The 13,439-nt window shown below is 34.8% G+C and overlaps 1 protein-coding gene across 2 annotated transcripts in view; it reads right to left on the bottom strand.

The window, feature by feature from the left end:
• nes (lysophosphatidylcholine acyltransferase 3 protein nessy) overlaps positions 1–13,439 on the bottom strand; it is a 76,085-nt gene that overhangs the window by 20,773 nt on the left and 41,873 nt on the right. The window contains exon 8 of one of the 2 annotated variants that reach the window (XM_068367159.1): positions 9,486–9,630. The exons of the other annotated variant lie outside the window; for it this stretch is intronic. Within the exon in view, the coding sequence (XP_068223260.1) occupies positions 9,486–9,630 (145 nt within the window). The remainder of the gene's footprint in view (positions 1–9,485; positions 9,631–13,439) is intronic. 2 annotated transcript variants of the gene reach the window in all.

Here is a 13,439-nt window from a genome sequence, read left to right as displayed (position 1 = left end):
TGGTTCTTATAAATCTTGGCAGAAGTCATTTCTTATTTAAATTTTGCTTTAATGACCTGGAACTATAGGAGAAAAGTTTAATCAGCATAGTACTTGGTTTCCATAAGATCCTCTGTGATTTCACAATATCACATTGTTTCAAGTCTCAAAACTGGAAATAAAAATCTTTCCCCTCATATTTTCCATAAACCTAAATCATCTGCAATTTTTCTCAGTCTAACTCAATATTATTCAAAACTGGCCGTTTACCGACTGGATACCTAATTAAACGCTAAAGTCAATGCTAATCAGCATACATTTATTCCCTAGTTTACTTTCCTTTTAAACATCCAATATTTGAAATGGCCAAAATAAACTTCAATGCCAAACATTTCCCAAAACATAACTTTTGGATTACGTAAGTGGGAGGCTTTCTTACATTAACAAAGTCAACAGATTGCTGAAAAAAAAAAAACATGGAAAATTCTAATAGTTAGTCTTGTTAGATCACCTCTGCTGACCCTAATAACAAAATCATCTATGACAATTTACCTTAGTACCTCGGGAGACTGAAGGCCATTTTTAAGCCTTTTGACAAACACCTCATACTTGACTCCTGTACATAAAAAGAACTCTAGCATATGCAATTGCATTTCTGTATATTATATTTGATACTTTTACTGCCATTCTCTTTCTTTCAAACTGGGACCTTTCCTGGGCAAGTTCTGTTTCTATCTGATATGGAGGATACACCAGAGAAGAATATCGGATTGAATTTATAAATTTAGGATATATAGCCTGGTGCTGAGGCCCTGCGAGGCCATTCTTATTACACTAAGAGGTAAAAATTGAGAGGTTGGACAGCTAAATCAAAGAATTGAAAGGAGAATGGGGGTAGAGCAGAAGAATGTAAAGCAAGTCCAGCTAGGGGCCAAAGGAACACTGAAAAGACCCTTAAGAATACAAGGATTGAGAATGAAATCCAATCTGATAATAAATAGATTCAGGAGCCATTTAAATTGCAAATATTATTCTCTCACATAACCTTTCTTTGATGGACATAATTATCTATCTAGTTTTCCTGGAAAACAATAACAAGCGATCCTTCTACCGATATTTTTCCCATGCATATCACAATAAAATGTTCATACTTGCATCAATTTTAAAGATAGAACATTTACTCACAAACTTCCTTCCTCTAGTTCACAATCATGGACTCAACTTCCCAATTTTGAAGATGGAGCTCAAAATTGATAAGCAAAAACTATAACTATTGTCTTTGGTATCTCCTACTTTGAATGAATCCCTTTGGCAAGATTCTTTACAATCGAATACATGCACAGGACTAAGATCTTTTACGACGTGATGAACTTTCCCAGAGCTGGTCCTAACGGTAAGGATAACTCTTTCTTTAATCTAAGTGATCTTGAACAGACCAGGTCAATGCCCTACAGCAGATTCAGACATCAACAGGGAGGTAACGTTCTTTAACGTTTCATCAATTCTGATTGAGAAATTTTTCTTGTATTTGGTATCCTTAAGACATTTGACACTGCTTTACTACAGAGGACCCTAATTCGTCTGTTATTCATTCTCTATGGTGCTTAGACCCTAATTCGTCTGTTATTCATTCTCTATGGTGCTTCAAGCAGAGTGATTGTGGTAACTATAATCACTTTATTCTTTTATCTTGATAGATTATTGCTTATGTAAAATGAGTGTATTATCAACGACATTAATTGTAAGCCTTATATAAATAAAAATTCAAAATTCTTATGGATGCCCATGACACTCACCATAAGAGTATATCAAGTTTATAAAAATATTTGATGGTTTCGTTTGCCCTCCTATAATATGTTGACATGTTAGACACTTGGATAGAAAAATTTAAATTATATTCCTTTTTTCCCATTAATGATTTAAACACTGGCCTATAATGATTAATATAATTCAGTTTGCTTGACCAAAATTAATTGTAAAACTGTATACAGTACAGTGGAACTATTTAGCTGCTCCATGTATAATTAATTTTATCCAGTTTTTAACTGCTTACTGTTATCTTATGTCATAAATATTACAAGGCCTCATCAACAGCAGTATATTTATCCAAAATTGGTAAAATAATAATTTTTTTTTTCTTTTATGCAGATTTACACACTTAATCTTAATACTCCAATGACTTGAGAATCTTTAGAAGGGTCTTTGAATTAATCATACGGCTTATGAAAGCGTTCAAAATTAAATAAAATATATCATACCTTGAACACTGTAATGGTTTTCCCAACATACTATCTCACCACAACTTTCCACACTAATCCATTATCTGTCATGGTGACATGATCACAGAATTTTTTTTTTTAATACATCAAAATATCGATAAATTTTTCTCCCATGAATTTATTCGCTGCATGAAGACTACGTTTCTATATATACTTTCTTCCCATTACCTAATAATTACTAGATACCAAATGGAGAACAGTATACTGAACTTAGAAAATTAATTCAACACAAGTTCATCATGCTTGCAAGCAAGGAATGATAGTTAGTAAGCCTTTTACAAAGGATTTTATACACAACTGTTTGTTTATTCTGTTCCTTAAATATAGTTACTCTGGGTCTTGATTGAAATAAAATATTAATATGCCTCTTCAGTAACAATGCTAAAATCTATAGAATTTTTAGTTTATATAATATTATATATATATATATATATATATATATATATATATATATATATATATATATATATATATATATATATATTATATATGCCATAATTCTGAAAGACTTCCTTTTACTAATATATAAAAATAATATGGCACAATAACAATAAAAGCTTTGTATACTAGAGTGAAATGCTGTTAGAATATTAGAGCGCCCGTTCCTGAAATTAACGCATAACAAGCACTCTAATTAAAAGACCTAAAAGATCAAAGTAACGTACTACTAGTCATAATGAAGATCTGATATTTTCATTAATTGCACTCCATTTCAGTCACACTGATTCCTTGCATAAAATTATTTACCAAATGTGTTCACCTATACTGTTACAATACTTGCTTTGCAAAATTAACTTTAAAAATATTTTTCATACACAACAAAAGTTTGCAATAAGGATCTCAATAATGTAAGTTAAAAAAAAAGTGTACTTGGGTGATGTAGACATCAGTACTCCGTTGTTATTGGACAACTTTAGAATATGTATCACCATGGTTTAATATCTTACTGTGTCATGTTGAGAAAATTCTCGGGAGAACTGAATGTATTGTATGCAAATTGAATTATGAACAATTGCATTGTAAGCATAGGAGTTAATTTTAAATAGCCGCATTGAGTACTGTATTGTGATTTTCCGAATGAAATAAACTAAAATAATGATTCATTCCAACCAGAGGTGCTTTGAAAGTCCTGAAAGCGTGTCTTCAGAACACAGAACCGATTTAAGGGAGTGAAGTTTCCAAGCCTAAGAAAGATACTAGAGCTTCACTCAAAGCAAAGTGAACCCTGTGGGGTGTAGCTATGTAAGACAAAGTGCTCTCAACATTCTACTGCAGTAGGGAACTCAACTGTTCTTTAAAATTCTTTAGAAGAAGGAAACTATTCCAGCCGTAAGTTAGAATGTATCTCTAGCTGCCAAGAGGATGGCCAAGAAGCATGGAAAGCCTTCTACTCTGAATTCATGATATGAACTAGAGGTAAGCATGCATTTTGACACGCCAAGAGGATGGCCAAGAAGCATGGAAAGCCTTCTACTCTGAATTCATGATATGAACTAGAGGTAAGCATGCATTTTGACACGCCAAGAGGATGGCCAAGAAGCATGGAAAACCTTCAACTCTGAATTCATGATATGAACTAGAGGTAAGCATGCATTTTGACACAGATAAGACAATGATGGTTTGGATAAGCCCTGCCTTCTACTATGAAACTCATGAGAAGGAAGAAGATAAGGTCAGAATACTTGCACAATTTCATGGGCTTCCCTACACTAGAGAGCATCTGTAACGACAATGAGGTTGCTGTGCGACGTAAATTTCAACGATGTGACCAAAGAGGACGTAGCTTGGCTATTTAAAAGTTATGAGTCGATCATCAACAAGTCTTTATAACAGTAGAATAGAGCAATTACTAGAATGTGAGACTACCATGAAACAAAGGAATCAATCAAAACAACATACAGTAATCCCTCGGCTATAGTGGGTATTCAGGTCCGGGCCCACCTGTGATCGCTGAAAAACCCGGAGGCACACACTGAAGTCTACGGTATATAATTATAATTCATTTCAAAACTTTTCATATCTTACGTATTTTCTTCATAAATTTAAATCTTAAGATTTTATGAACATTCCTAGCAATCCTATAAACTATTATACATCCTTAAAACATTTTTCAATTTGAAATAAACTTTGATAAATATATGATACTTTAACTACAAGCCAAACGGGCATTTACTTTAAGAAATGGATGAGTGCTGGCTAGTTTGGTATTTTTCTCTGCATGTTTAACCATTTTACCCCCAGGCTATTTGGAAATTTCCAACCCTTAACCCTCAGGGGTTATTTTTTTTTAAGCACATTTTGCAGTATATTTTTTTTTAATTGCTCTAACAGCCTTAATTTTCATCATAGAGAGGTCAGGTTGGTCTCATTCTCTTGGAAAATGCCTGAAGTTTCTCAAAACAATATCAAAAATATGCAAAAACAAATTTAAATAGCAGTTTTTTGCAAGGACGTACTGGTACGTCCATGGGGGTAAAGGGATGAGTTTTGTGAAACGTACCAGTACGTCCGTTGGGGGTAAAAGGGTTAATAGGGGGCTGGGGCATAATAAGTTACGTATCAGTCTACTAAAATGTAAAGTATGTTTTTCCCTTTAAGTCCATTGTTTACACGCGAGATATTGAAGGGGACTTATTGAACATGTGTCATTTCCTATTGGTTTATGGAGCTTTATGTGCATTTACAATGATGTATTTGTTAGACGGTTTTTTTTTAAACCAATCAACAGGTTACAAGTACTTCTTCATATTCTATTCATAATAAATTTGAATTGCATATCGAAGTTTAGAGGCATTTGAATCACCGTTGCTGATACACGATAATTTGAGTCTTAACAGTTATTATTATTATTATTAAATGCTAAGCTAAAACCCTAGTTGGAAAAGCAGGATGCTATAAGCCCAGGGGCCCCAACAGGGAAAATAGCCCAGTGAGGAAAGGAAATAAAGAAAAATAAAATATGTTAAGTATAGTAACAACATTAAAATAAATATTTCCTATAAAAACTATAAAAACTAACAAAACAAGAGGAAGAAAAACTAGATAGAAGTGTGCCCGAGTGTACCGAAAAGCAAGAGAACACTAAACCAAGACAGTCGAAGACCATGGTACAGAGGCTATGGCACTACCCAAGACTAGAATGCAATGGTTTGATTTTTGAGTGTCCTTCTCCTAGAAGAGCTGCTTACCATAGCTGAAGAGTCTCTTACAATGCTTGATTGCAAAACTAAGGATACTTATTTTTCCTTCCAATTCTTTAGGTAGTTTTTGTCCAATTGGCATTTGTAATAAATACGGAAATTGTTTACTATTGTACAAAAGTTGAAATGCAAGCTAAACAGCTGAAGTTATTTGAATCGGTTATCTATAACAGAATAGCTGTTGTTCGTTCGGTTGTTTATAGCTATAACCATTACTAACAATGCTTTTACCACGCAATCTCTCTTACATTTTTTACTTGTTCAACTAGAAGTTGGGATAAAGATGTTGAGACAAAAAAGTTAGTTCACCATAACCTATTCTTAAAAAAGGAACAAGCATAATGAACGAGATATATGATAAAATGATTATTTTAAGGGGGAAAGTTTGGTGCTCGTATATTATGAGATTGCAAGCGTTACACGAGTACGTGTGATATTGTAATTTGCCTTTTAAATTTTCACGCCAAAAATGACTAATGTATCTATAAGAAAGCATGATTAAAATTTGAAAACTATAAAACATAAATGTCATCAGAAACCTGCACTACTACATAAAGAGGAGTCTGCGATATAGATTTACATAAATCTTCATAAATCAGCAATGTACTGATGGATGATAGGTGAACCACTATATAGTGAGAGATTACTGTATGCTGACAAGCCTTATTTAAAGATGATCATACACATGCAATGTTGAAATCATTCTCACAATTAACCATGATTACAGCTTAGTGACAAGCCTGTATCTATAATACAGTAAGAAAAGATAAAATATTACTGTTAAGGCAATGATCAAATTTCACGAATATAAATTGTGTTAGTTTTTATAGCACAAAAAGGTGCTATTTCTACAAAACCTTCTATTGAATACTGTTAGATCATAGATTGCCATTCCTCTCTGGCTGCGATCACTTTTTTTTTTTCATTTTGCAAAGGCATTTAGTTAACAATCCAAGTCTCCATGAAGAAGGGGACACCACAGATAAGGTTCTTCTTCCCATCCCAGTCTCGTATCCTTCAGTAAGGGCTGGCTCTCAGATAAATTGGGCTCCATGGAAAGAGATAGGAATAGACAGTGATCCTTAATTTTGAGATGGTTGACAGCTCATGTCAGTTTGATTTTGAGCTCCACGGATGCATGAAACAAGATAAAAATAGTCACCAAGACTTAATTTTGAGATGGTTGACAGCTCATGTCAGTTTGATTTTGAGCTCCATGGATACATGGAAAGAGATTGGAACAGACAGTGAACCTTAATTTTGAGATGGTTGATTGATCATGTCAATTTGATTTTGAGCTCCATGGATACAAGGAAAGAGATAGGAACAGACAGTGATCCTTAATTTTGAGATGGTTGATTGCTCATGTCAGTTTAATTTTGAGCTCCATGGATACATGGAAAGAGATAGGAACAGACAGTGATCTTTAATTTTGAGATGGTTGACAGCTCATGTAAGTTTAATTTTGAGCTCCATGGATACATGGAAAGAGATAGGAACAGACAGTGCTCCTTAATTTTGAGATGGTTGACAGCTCATGTAAGTTTAATTTTGAGCTTCATGGATACATGGAAAGAGATAGAAACAGACAGTGATCCTTAATTTTGAGATGGTTGATTGCTCATGTCAGTTTGATTTTGAGCTCCATGGATCCATGGAATAAGATAAGACAGTGATTCCTAATTTTGAGATGGTTGACAACTCATGTCAGTTTAATTTTGAGCTCCATGGATACATGGAAAGAGATAGGAACAGACAGTGAATCTTAATTTTGAGACGGTTGATCGCTCATGTCAGTTTGATTTAGAGTCCTACTCTACCAAGTGAGAAGTTCCAAGCCAAGACAAGGAGGTCTCTTTCATGTTAGTAAAGGGGGCCCTTAAAGAATTTTCACAGTGTACTTTCAAGTAGCATCTTCATCATATTGAAGCCTCAGGAGGCTAGAGCAGTTATCGACAAGAGCTACCTCAGCCAATTTCTTTGACTGACCCCTTCTCAGAAGAATTAAGAGTTAGAGAAAAAAAAATTATTTGTACGGGACCTTTTCTCACATCTAAAGACTTAGGAATACATACTTTTACTTTTCTGTCAATTCATGCCCAAAGAATAATTTTCACTTTGCGAGGCAGAAGGTATTTATGGATACGGCCTCTACATTGGCTTTTCACGCTTTCTCGTGGATGCTCGTCACAGTAGCCGTATAGAGCATTAGTTTCATATTCACCGATGCTTTTACCTGGAGGACTGACTTGTCATGGCTTCATAAAGGGAGGATCAGGATCACCAACTTTCTCCTCATTTGTTGATTCAAGAGATTGCCTAGAGAAGTCTGATCTGTCCCCCTTTCTTTCTCCTTATGTGTTGATTTTAGGAATTGCCTAGAGAAGTCTGATCTGTCCCCTTTCTTTCTCCTCATGTGTTGATTTTAGGGATTGCCTAGAGAAGTCTGATCTCTTCCCTTTCCTTCTCCTAATTTGTTGATTTTAGAGATTGCCTAGAGAACTCTGATCTGTCCCCTTTCTTTCTCCTCATGTGTTGATTTTAGGGATTGCCTAGAGAAGTCTGATCTCTTCCCTTTCCTTCTCCTAATTTGTTGATTTTAGATTGCCTAGAGAACTCTGATCTGTCCCCTTTCTTTCTCCTCATGTGTTGATTTTAGGGATTGCCTAGAGAAGTCTGATCTCTTCCCTTTCCTTCTCCTAATTTGTTGATTTTAGAGATTGCCTAGAGAACTCTGATCTGTCCCCTTTCTTTCTCCTCATGTGTTGATTTTAGAGATTGCCTAGAGAAGTCTGATCTGTCCCCTTTCTTTCTCCTCATGTGTTGATTTTAAGAATTGCCTAGAGAAGTCTGATCTGTCCCCTTTCTTTCTCCTCATGTGTTGATTTTAGGGATTGCCTAGAGAAGTCTGATCTGTCCCCTTTCATACATACTAATTAGTTGCACATGCTGATTAAAATCCTGCAAAAGTGGGCATAGCTATCAGCAGACCGGATCCATCAACTTAAAGGGCTATATAATCATAAAATTTTTCCATATGAGTAATAATGTAGATGAGATAGTGGGTGAGAACTCAAAAATATTTCAAGGAAAAAAAAAAAAAAAAGATAAAATCCTTTCTAAATACCGGGTTAAACACAAACATCTGGTAGAAATATAATCTGTACTACTAGTGAACTACGTTTCTCTGAAAAATATGTTGATCAGCAAGGAAAATGATACTTTTAAACACTGCATGAATCTTAAAAACCCTAGTTCAGCTACGTTTTATGTAAAACAAGGATTTGTTCAGTATATGCATAACATGATTGTACTCATTTAAATACAGCAGCATGAACAATGTAACACACAACAACACGTAACCAATAACTGTTTGGCAGCATCGGAGTTATTATTTCAAAGCAGATTCCTCTTAGCTGTACACCTTCCTGTAAAATTGCTAAAAATTCACAGCTCAAAAATCACTTCCGCAGAAAAAATATGCTCCTTTCACAACTCCGTAAATGGGATTATATGTGAATAGGAAACGAAAACTAAAGGTCTCATTACCGGACACAATTACAGGAACTCAAATGTTAGGAGATAAAAGTACAAGAAATAGCATGCAAAAGCCATAGAATCATTCACTGCTACAATTTCTTCCAAGATATTGCTACAATTCCTAGGGACAACTTCAAGCAGGAGAAAGGGGAGGAGAAAAATTTGATAGGTTAGCTGCAGATACTTAAAAATATAATGAATATGCCCAAGCAAAACCTCAGAGAAATCAACAGATGTATCCACATATTACTGAGGGTAGTCTATTCATTACACTAACGCAAGTACTTGCTTAACTAAAGTAGGGAAAAAAACAAATTAAAAATGGAAACACTTAAGTTCTTTTGAGCTTCCAGAGGACACTTCCAAAAGTACATCATCCCTAAATAAAAGTGGTTTTATGTCCAGTCTTCCTCCAAGGGGACCCAACCACAACCAGGAACAACCAAACTGGTGAGAGTATTGGAGTGATCTCAACAGACTAACTTACTGCGCAACCCATTGATTCGTGTTGTAATTGAAGGACTGAATTAGATGACCAAATTGGGTAGACCCCTCCCATAGGAGAACATTGACGTTTCTACAGCCATCCCACCGCATGCCTCCAGTTGTGTCCCGGCCATTGAAAGCCAAGCCTGGGGCCAGTAAGAACTCTTTAGAATAAGACTGCTTATGAACAGATGGTAACCATGAACTTAGGGCCATGGCACTTCTAAGTAATAATAACTAAAAGTAAAAATAATGGCAACAATGAAATAATAATAGTTAATAGCAATAAATAATGTTCAATGTAATAATAATTGCACCAATCATGATAATTATATATAGCTTTAAAGATAAATATAAAAAATTGCTAAAAAAATATAGAATTTATATAGAAACTCTAAAACTCAAGACAAAATTCATAAGACATGCAGTTTAAGGAAAGACAAGACAGATAGAGGTAATCTTTGACCAAACTAAAAAAAAATATAGGCACATTTGCAATGATCTGGATATTACTAAAAAATAACTTCAAAATGTGGACTACTTCATAGATAAACATATACAGATATTCATTAATAATACTGCATAGTCTCATATTAAATTCCTTGTATAAAATAACCTACTAAGAACATAAATATCCAAAATGGTTTTAGGTTCAACACATACACACCTCTTTTCATTACTTGTGTCTAATGCCTAGTTAAGGGTGGACGAACTGGGTACCAAACAGCTGCTTGAACTAGTTAAGTGGTGGTTAATGACTATTAAGGGTTATGGGGTAGCTATGTGAATATGTCCGACAAAATCAGTGGGCCGAGTTCGCGACACACTCACGGTATGATACTTTTTGTCAGTGTCATACTGTCCTTGTGAGCTAATGATTGGGGAGGCATAAGTCTATTTGCTGGGTCATCAGCAGACATTGACTATAGTCCATTTCTTTTAGCGAGGCAGATTTGCACCGACTCGCAGCAGTTCCCTTTTAGCTCGGAAAAGTTTCCTGATTGCTGATTGGTTAGATTTATATTGTCCAACCAATCAGCGATCAGGAAACTTTTCCGAGCTAAAAGGGCACCGTTGCGAGTCTGTGCAAATCTGCCTCGCTAAAAAAAAATTGACTAGTTCTCCAAGGTCTTAGCTTTGATGAAGAGAGACCTTCATAGAACTCAAAAGTTTAGGGGGCAATAATCCGTCCATCACGACAGACGCTTATTCCAATTTTCACAACACACCAAAACTACATAGAGGACCACTTGAAAAAGAAGTATCTCTCACCACATAAAACCTGTTACCTAATTACTTATAATAATGGTCGAATTTTCTAGTCAATGAAACAAAAGTAGATGCTAAGTTCAAACAGGTGAGTATACATACACCTCTCAGAGCCTACAATGTCCTGAAGCTAAGTTGTCACTTTTTGTGACATCAGCATGCTATTAGTCTCCCCCCACAGGATTTAAACAATTCCCATATTTTCATAACCGAAATAGAAAAAGAAAGGTAAATACTGGATGTAAAAAATGTCCAATTGCCCAGGACGGAGTTGAAAAATTAAATGTAAAATATGTCAGGCTTATTAGCTAATTTTTCTAAGCTATCATCCATGTTTTTGGGGGGTGGGAGCTCAAGGCAGTTGATTAGGATTCGATTATACAGAAGCAGGTTTGTTTTTCCTTACATCTTGGCTTTTAGCTTTTCCTGTCTGATCTAGCATTACTCTCATTCAAGAAGTTGTTTTTATCAAACTGATGTTTTTGAGTACTTTTGTAAAGCATTATCCTGTATTATTTGGAATTGAGGTTCTTTTTGCCAATTCAATGATATTTGTGTGCTTTTTGTATCACTGTATTCTGTGTTCTTTGCTTTCAGTAAAAGACTGTCTTACTTCTTGCTACTACTGATTTTAGACTTTTTTGGAATGACTTTTAAAAACTTTTATTGCAGCTTTTCTAGATTAAATTTCAAGTTGCTTATCTTTTCAGACGTGTCCCACGGATTATGCTTGCTTGTGGCGCCTTACACATACAAGTACGTAATCATTATTCAGTATACAATACACTCCTCTTTATGTCAGTTCAATAAACGTCAGTCTCCTTAAATATTAAATACAAATATATACTTCAAGTTGTGTCATTTCATCATACCTTATGTCTGTCTCTAAATCACAAAATACTTTAATTCACATTGAAACTTATTGATGCATCTGGTTTTTATAAAATAGGTATGGGTCGTAATTACTTTTTATGTTCAGTATGTGCATAGGGAATGTATAGGGCACTTTAAAGGATAAAAATACGACCTAGGTTGGGTTTCGTGGAACCAATTAACAAATTAGGGCGGTGTATTACTGTACTATACTGTATTCTATATACAGTAGTATCTTTTCTAACATCAGTTTTAGCCATGACAAGGTGAAGGTGCTTTGGCTTCCTTGGTTAGAGCATTAATACATTTGAAAAGTTCTGACAGAGACTTGCAATAACTATGAATCTGCTAACAGCATCAATTATGTAAATGGTTTCAATAGTTCTACCCAATATGTAGTTGGAGGACCTACAAGAACAAATTTTTCAAGGAAGCTATATAAGAGCTGTACTACTAACCCATATACAAAGTCTTTTCAGCTGTAGAGTCTTTGTTGCCTGTAACTTACATGGAAACCCTCTCCCAGGTGATCAGTTGGCCTTGAGAGACAATTCCTCCTATGCTTAAGTGGCCCTATGACCCACTTTAGTGCCGATCTCGTTTGAATTATGACACCAACAACGTTGAGGAGGAGAGCACTAATAAGCTCTTATCCAAGGATGATTTTACATGCTCTTTCCAGGAAAACCTTCAGATCTGAATTTCAGACCTACCAATTATACCCTACCTGTTCCCAGATTCAGTCAACTTATTTCCCTACATAGGTGGCAACATTCACCATAAGCAGATTTAGCCATCCAATTGACAGATGAAGTAAAGGTTCCCTAATTTACCATGTCAAGAGTAGACAGCCACCAAGAAAAAACCCAGAATCTTCAATTGAACTCCTACCATCAAAATACAAGAAGGAAGAACTGCCTGTTTCAGTAACTTGAGCCCTAGTAAGGGAGGATGTGAGATAGGTACTCCCACTTGGATACTTCTTGTGAGAGCTCAACAAAAAATATTATCAAAATTCTGTTTTTTATCAATTTCTGCTTTTAGGAATTACAAATTGTTCAATAATCACCATTAAAAATTCCTTTGAAAATGAGTGTATCAAGTGAATGTCATATTTCTTTTAGAAAATTGTTTTAGAATGCGAGCATTTTAAACTTAAACAGAGATACTACTGTATACACCAATAAAATAATCTGTAACAATTGTGGTTACAGACAAAAAAGACTAAATTTGACAATTTAATTTATGTTCTCTGAAAACTTGATACTGTATAAGCAAAGCCATTCCTACTGAAAGTTATACACAAATCACTATTGAACAATAATGCATGGCAATAAAAGGATTAGTTTCAGAAAGACACACAACTTGATACAAGACAAATGCAGTACAGTATTCACGAATGAGACATTTAAATTTGTAAAATAAAAAAACAAAGGAACAAGAAATTACCACAAACATAAAGAGAATATCAAAAGAAAATTTGGGCACACTTGTACACATGTTCATTATACATGAAATCAGTAATGACAGAATCTGGCAGGTGAGATAGAGTCTCCCTACGGGGATTGATCACGATTGTCTTTAACCATTTTACCCCCGGGCTATTTGGAACTTTCCAACCCTTAACCCCCAGGGGTTATTTTTTTTCAAGCACATTTTGCAGTATATTTTTTTTCAAATTGCTCTAACAGCCTTAATTTTTGTCATAGAAAGGTTAGGTTGGTCTCATTCTCTTGGAAAATGCCTGAAGTTTCTCAAAAAATGATAAAAAAAAATATGCAAAAAAAAAAAATGTAAATAGCAGTTGTTTTGC

This window comes from Palaemon carinicauda, chromosome 45 (genome assembly GCF_036898095.1).
Source record: "Palaemon carinicauda isolate YSFRI2023 chromosome 45, ASM3689809v2, whole genome shotgun sequence".
In the NCBI taxonomy this organism is placed as follows: domain Eukaryota; kingdom Metazoa; phylum Arthropoda; class Malacostraca; order Decapoda; family Palaemonidae; genus Palaemon; species Palaemon carinicauda.
The sequence above is the reverse complement of the archived record's forward strand: the minus strand, read 5'-3'. Positions and strand labels throughout refer to the sequence as shown.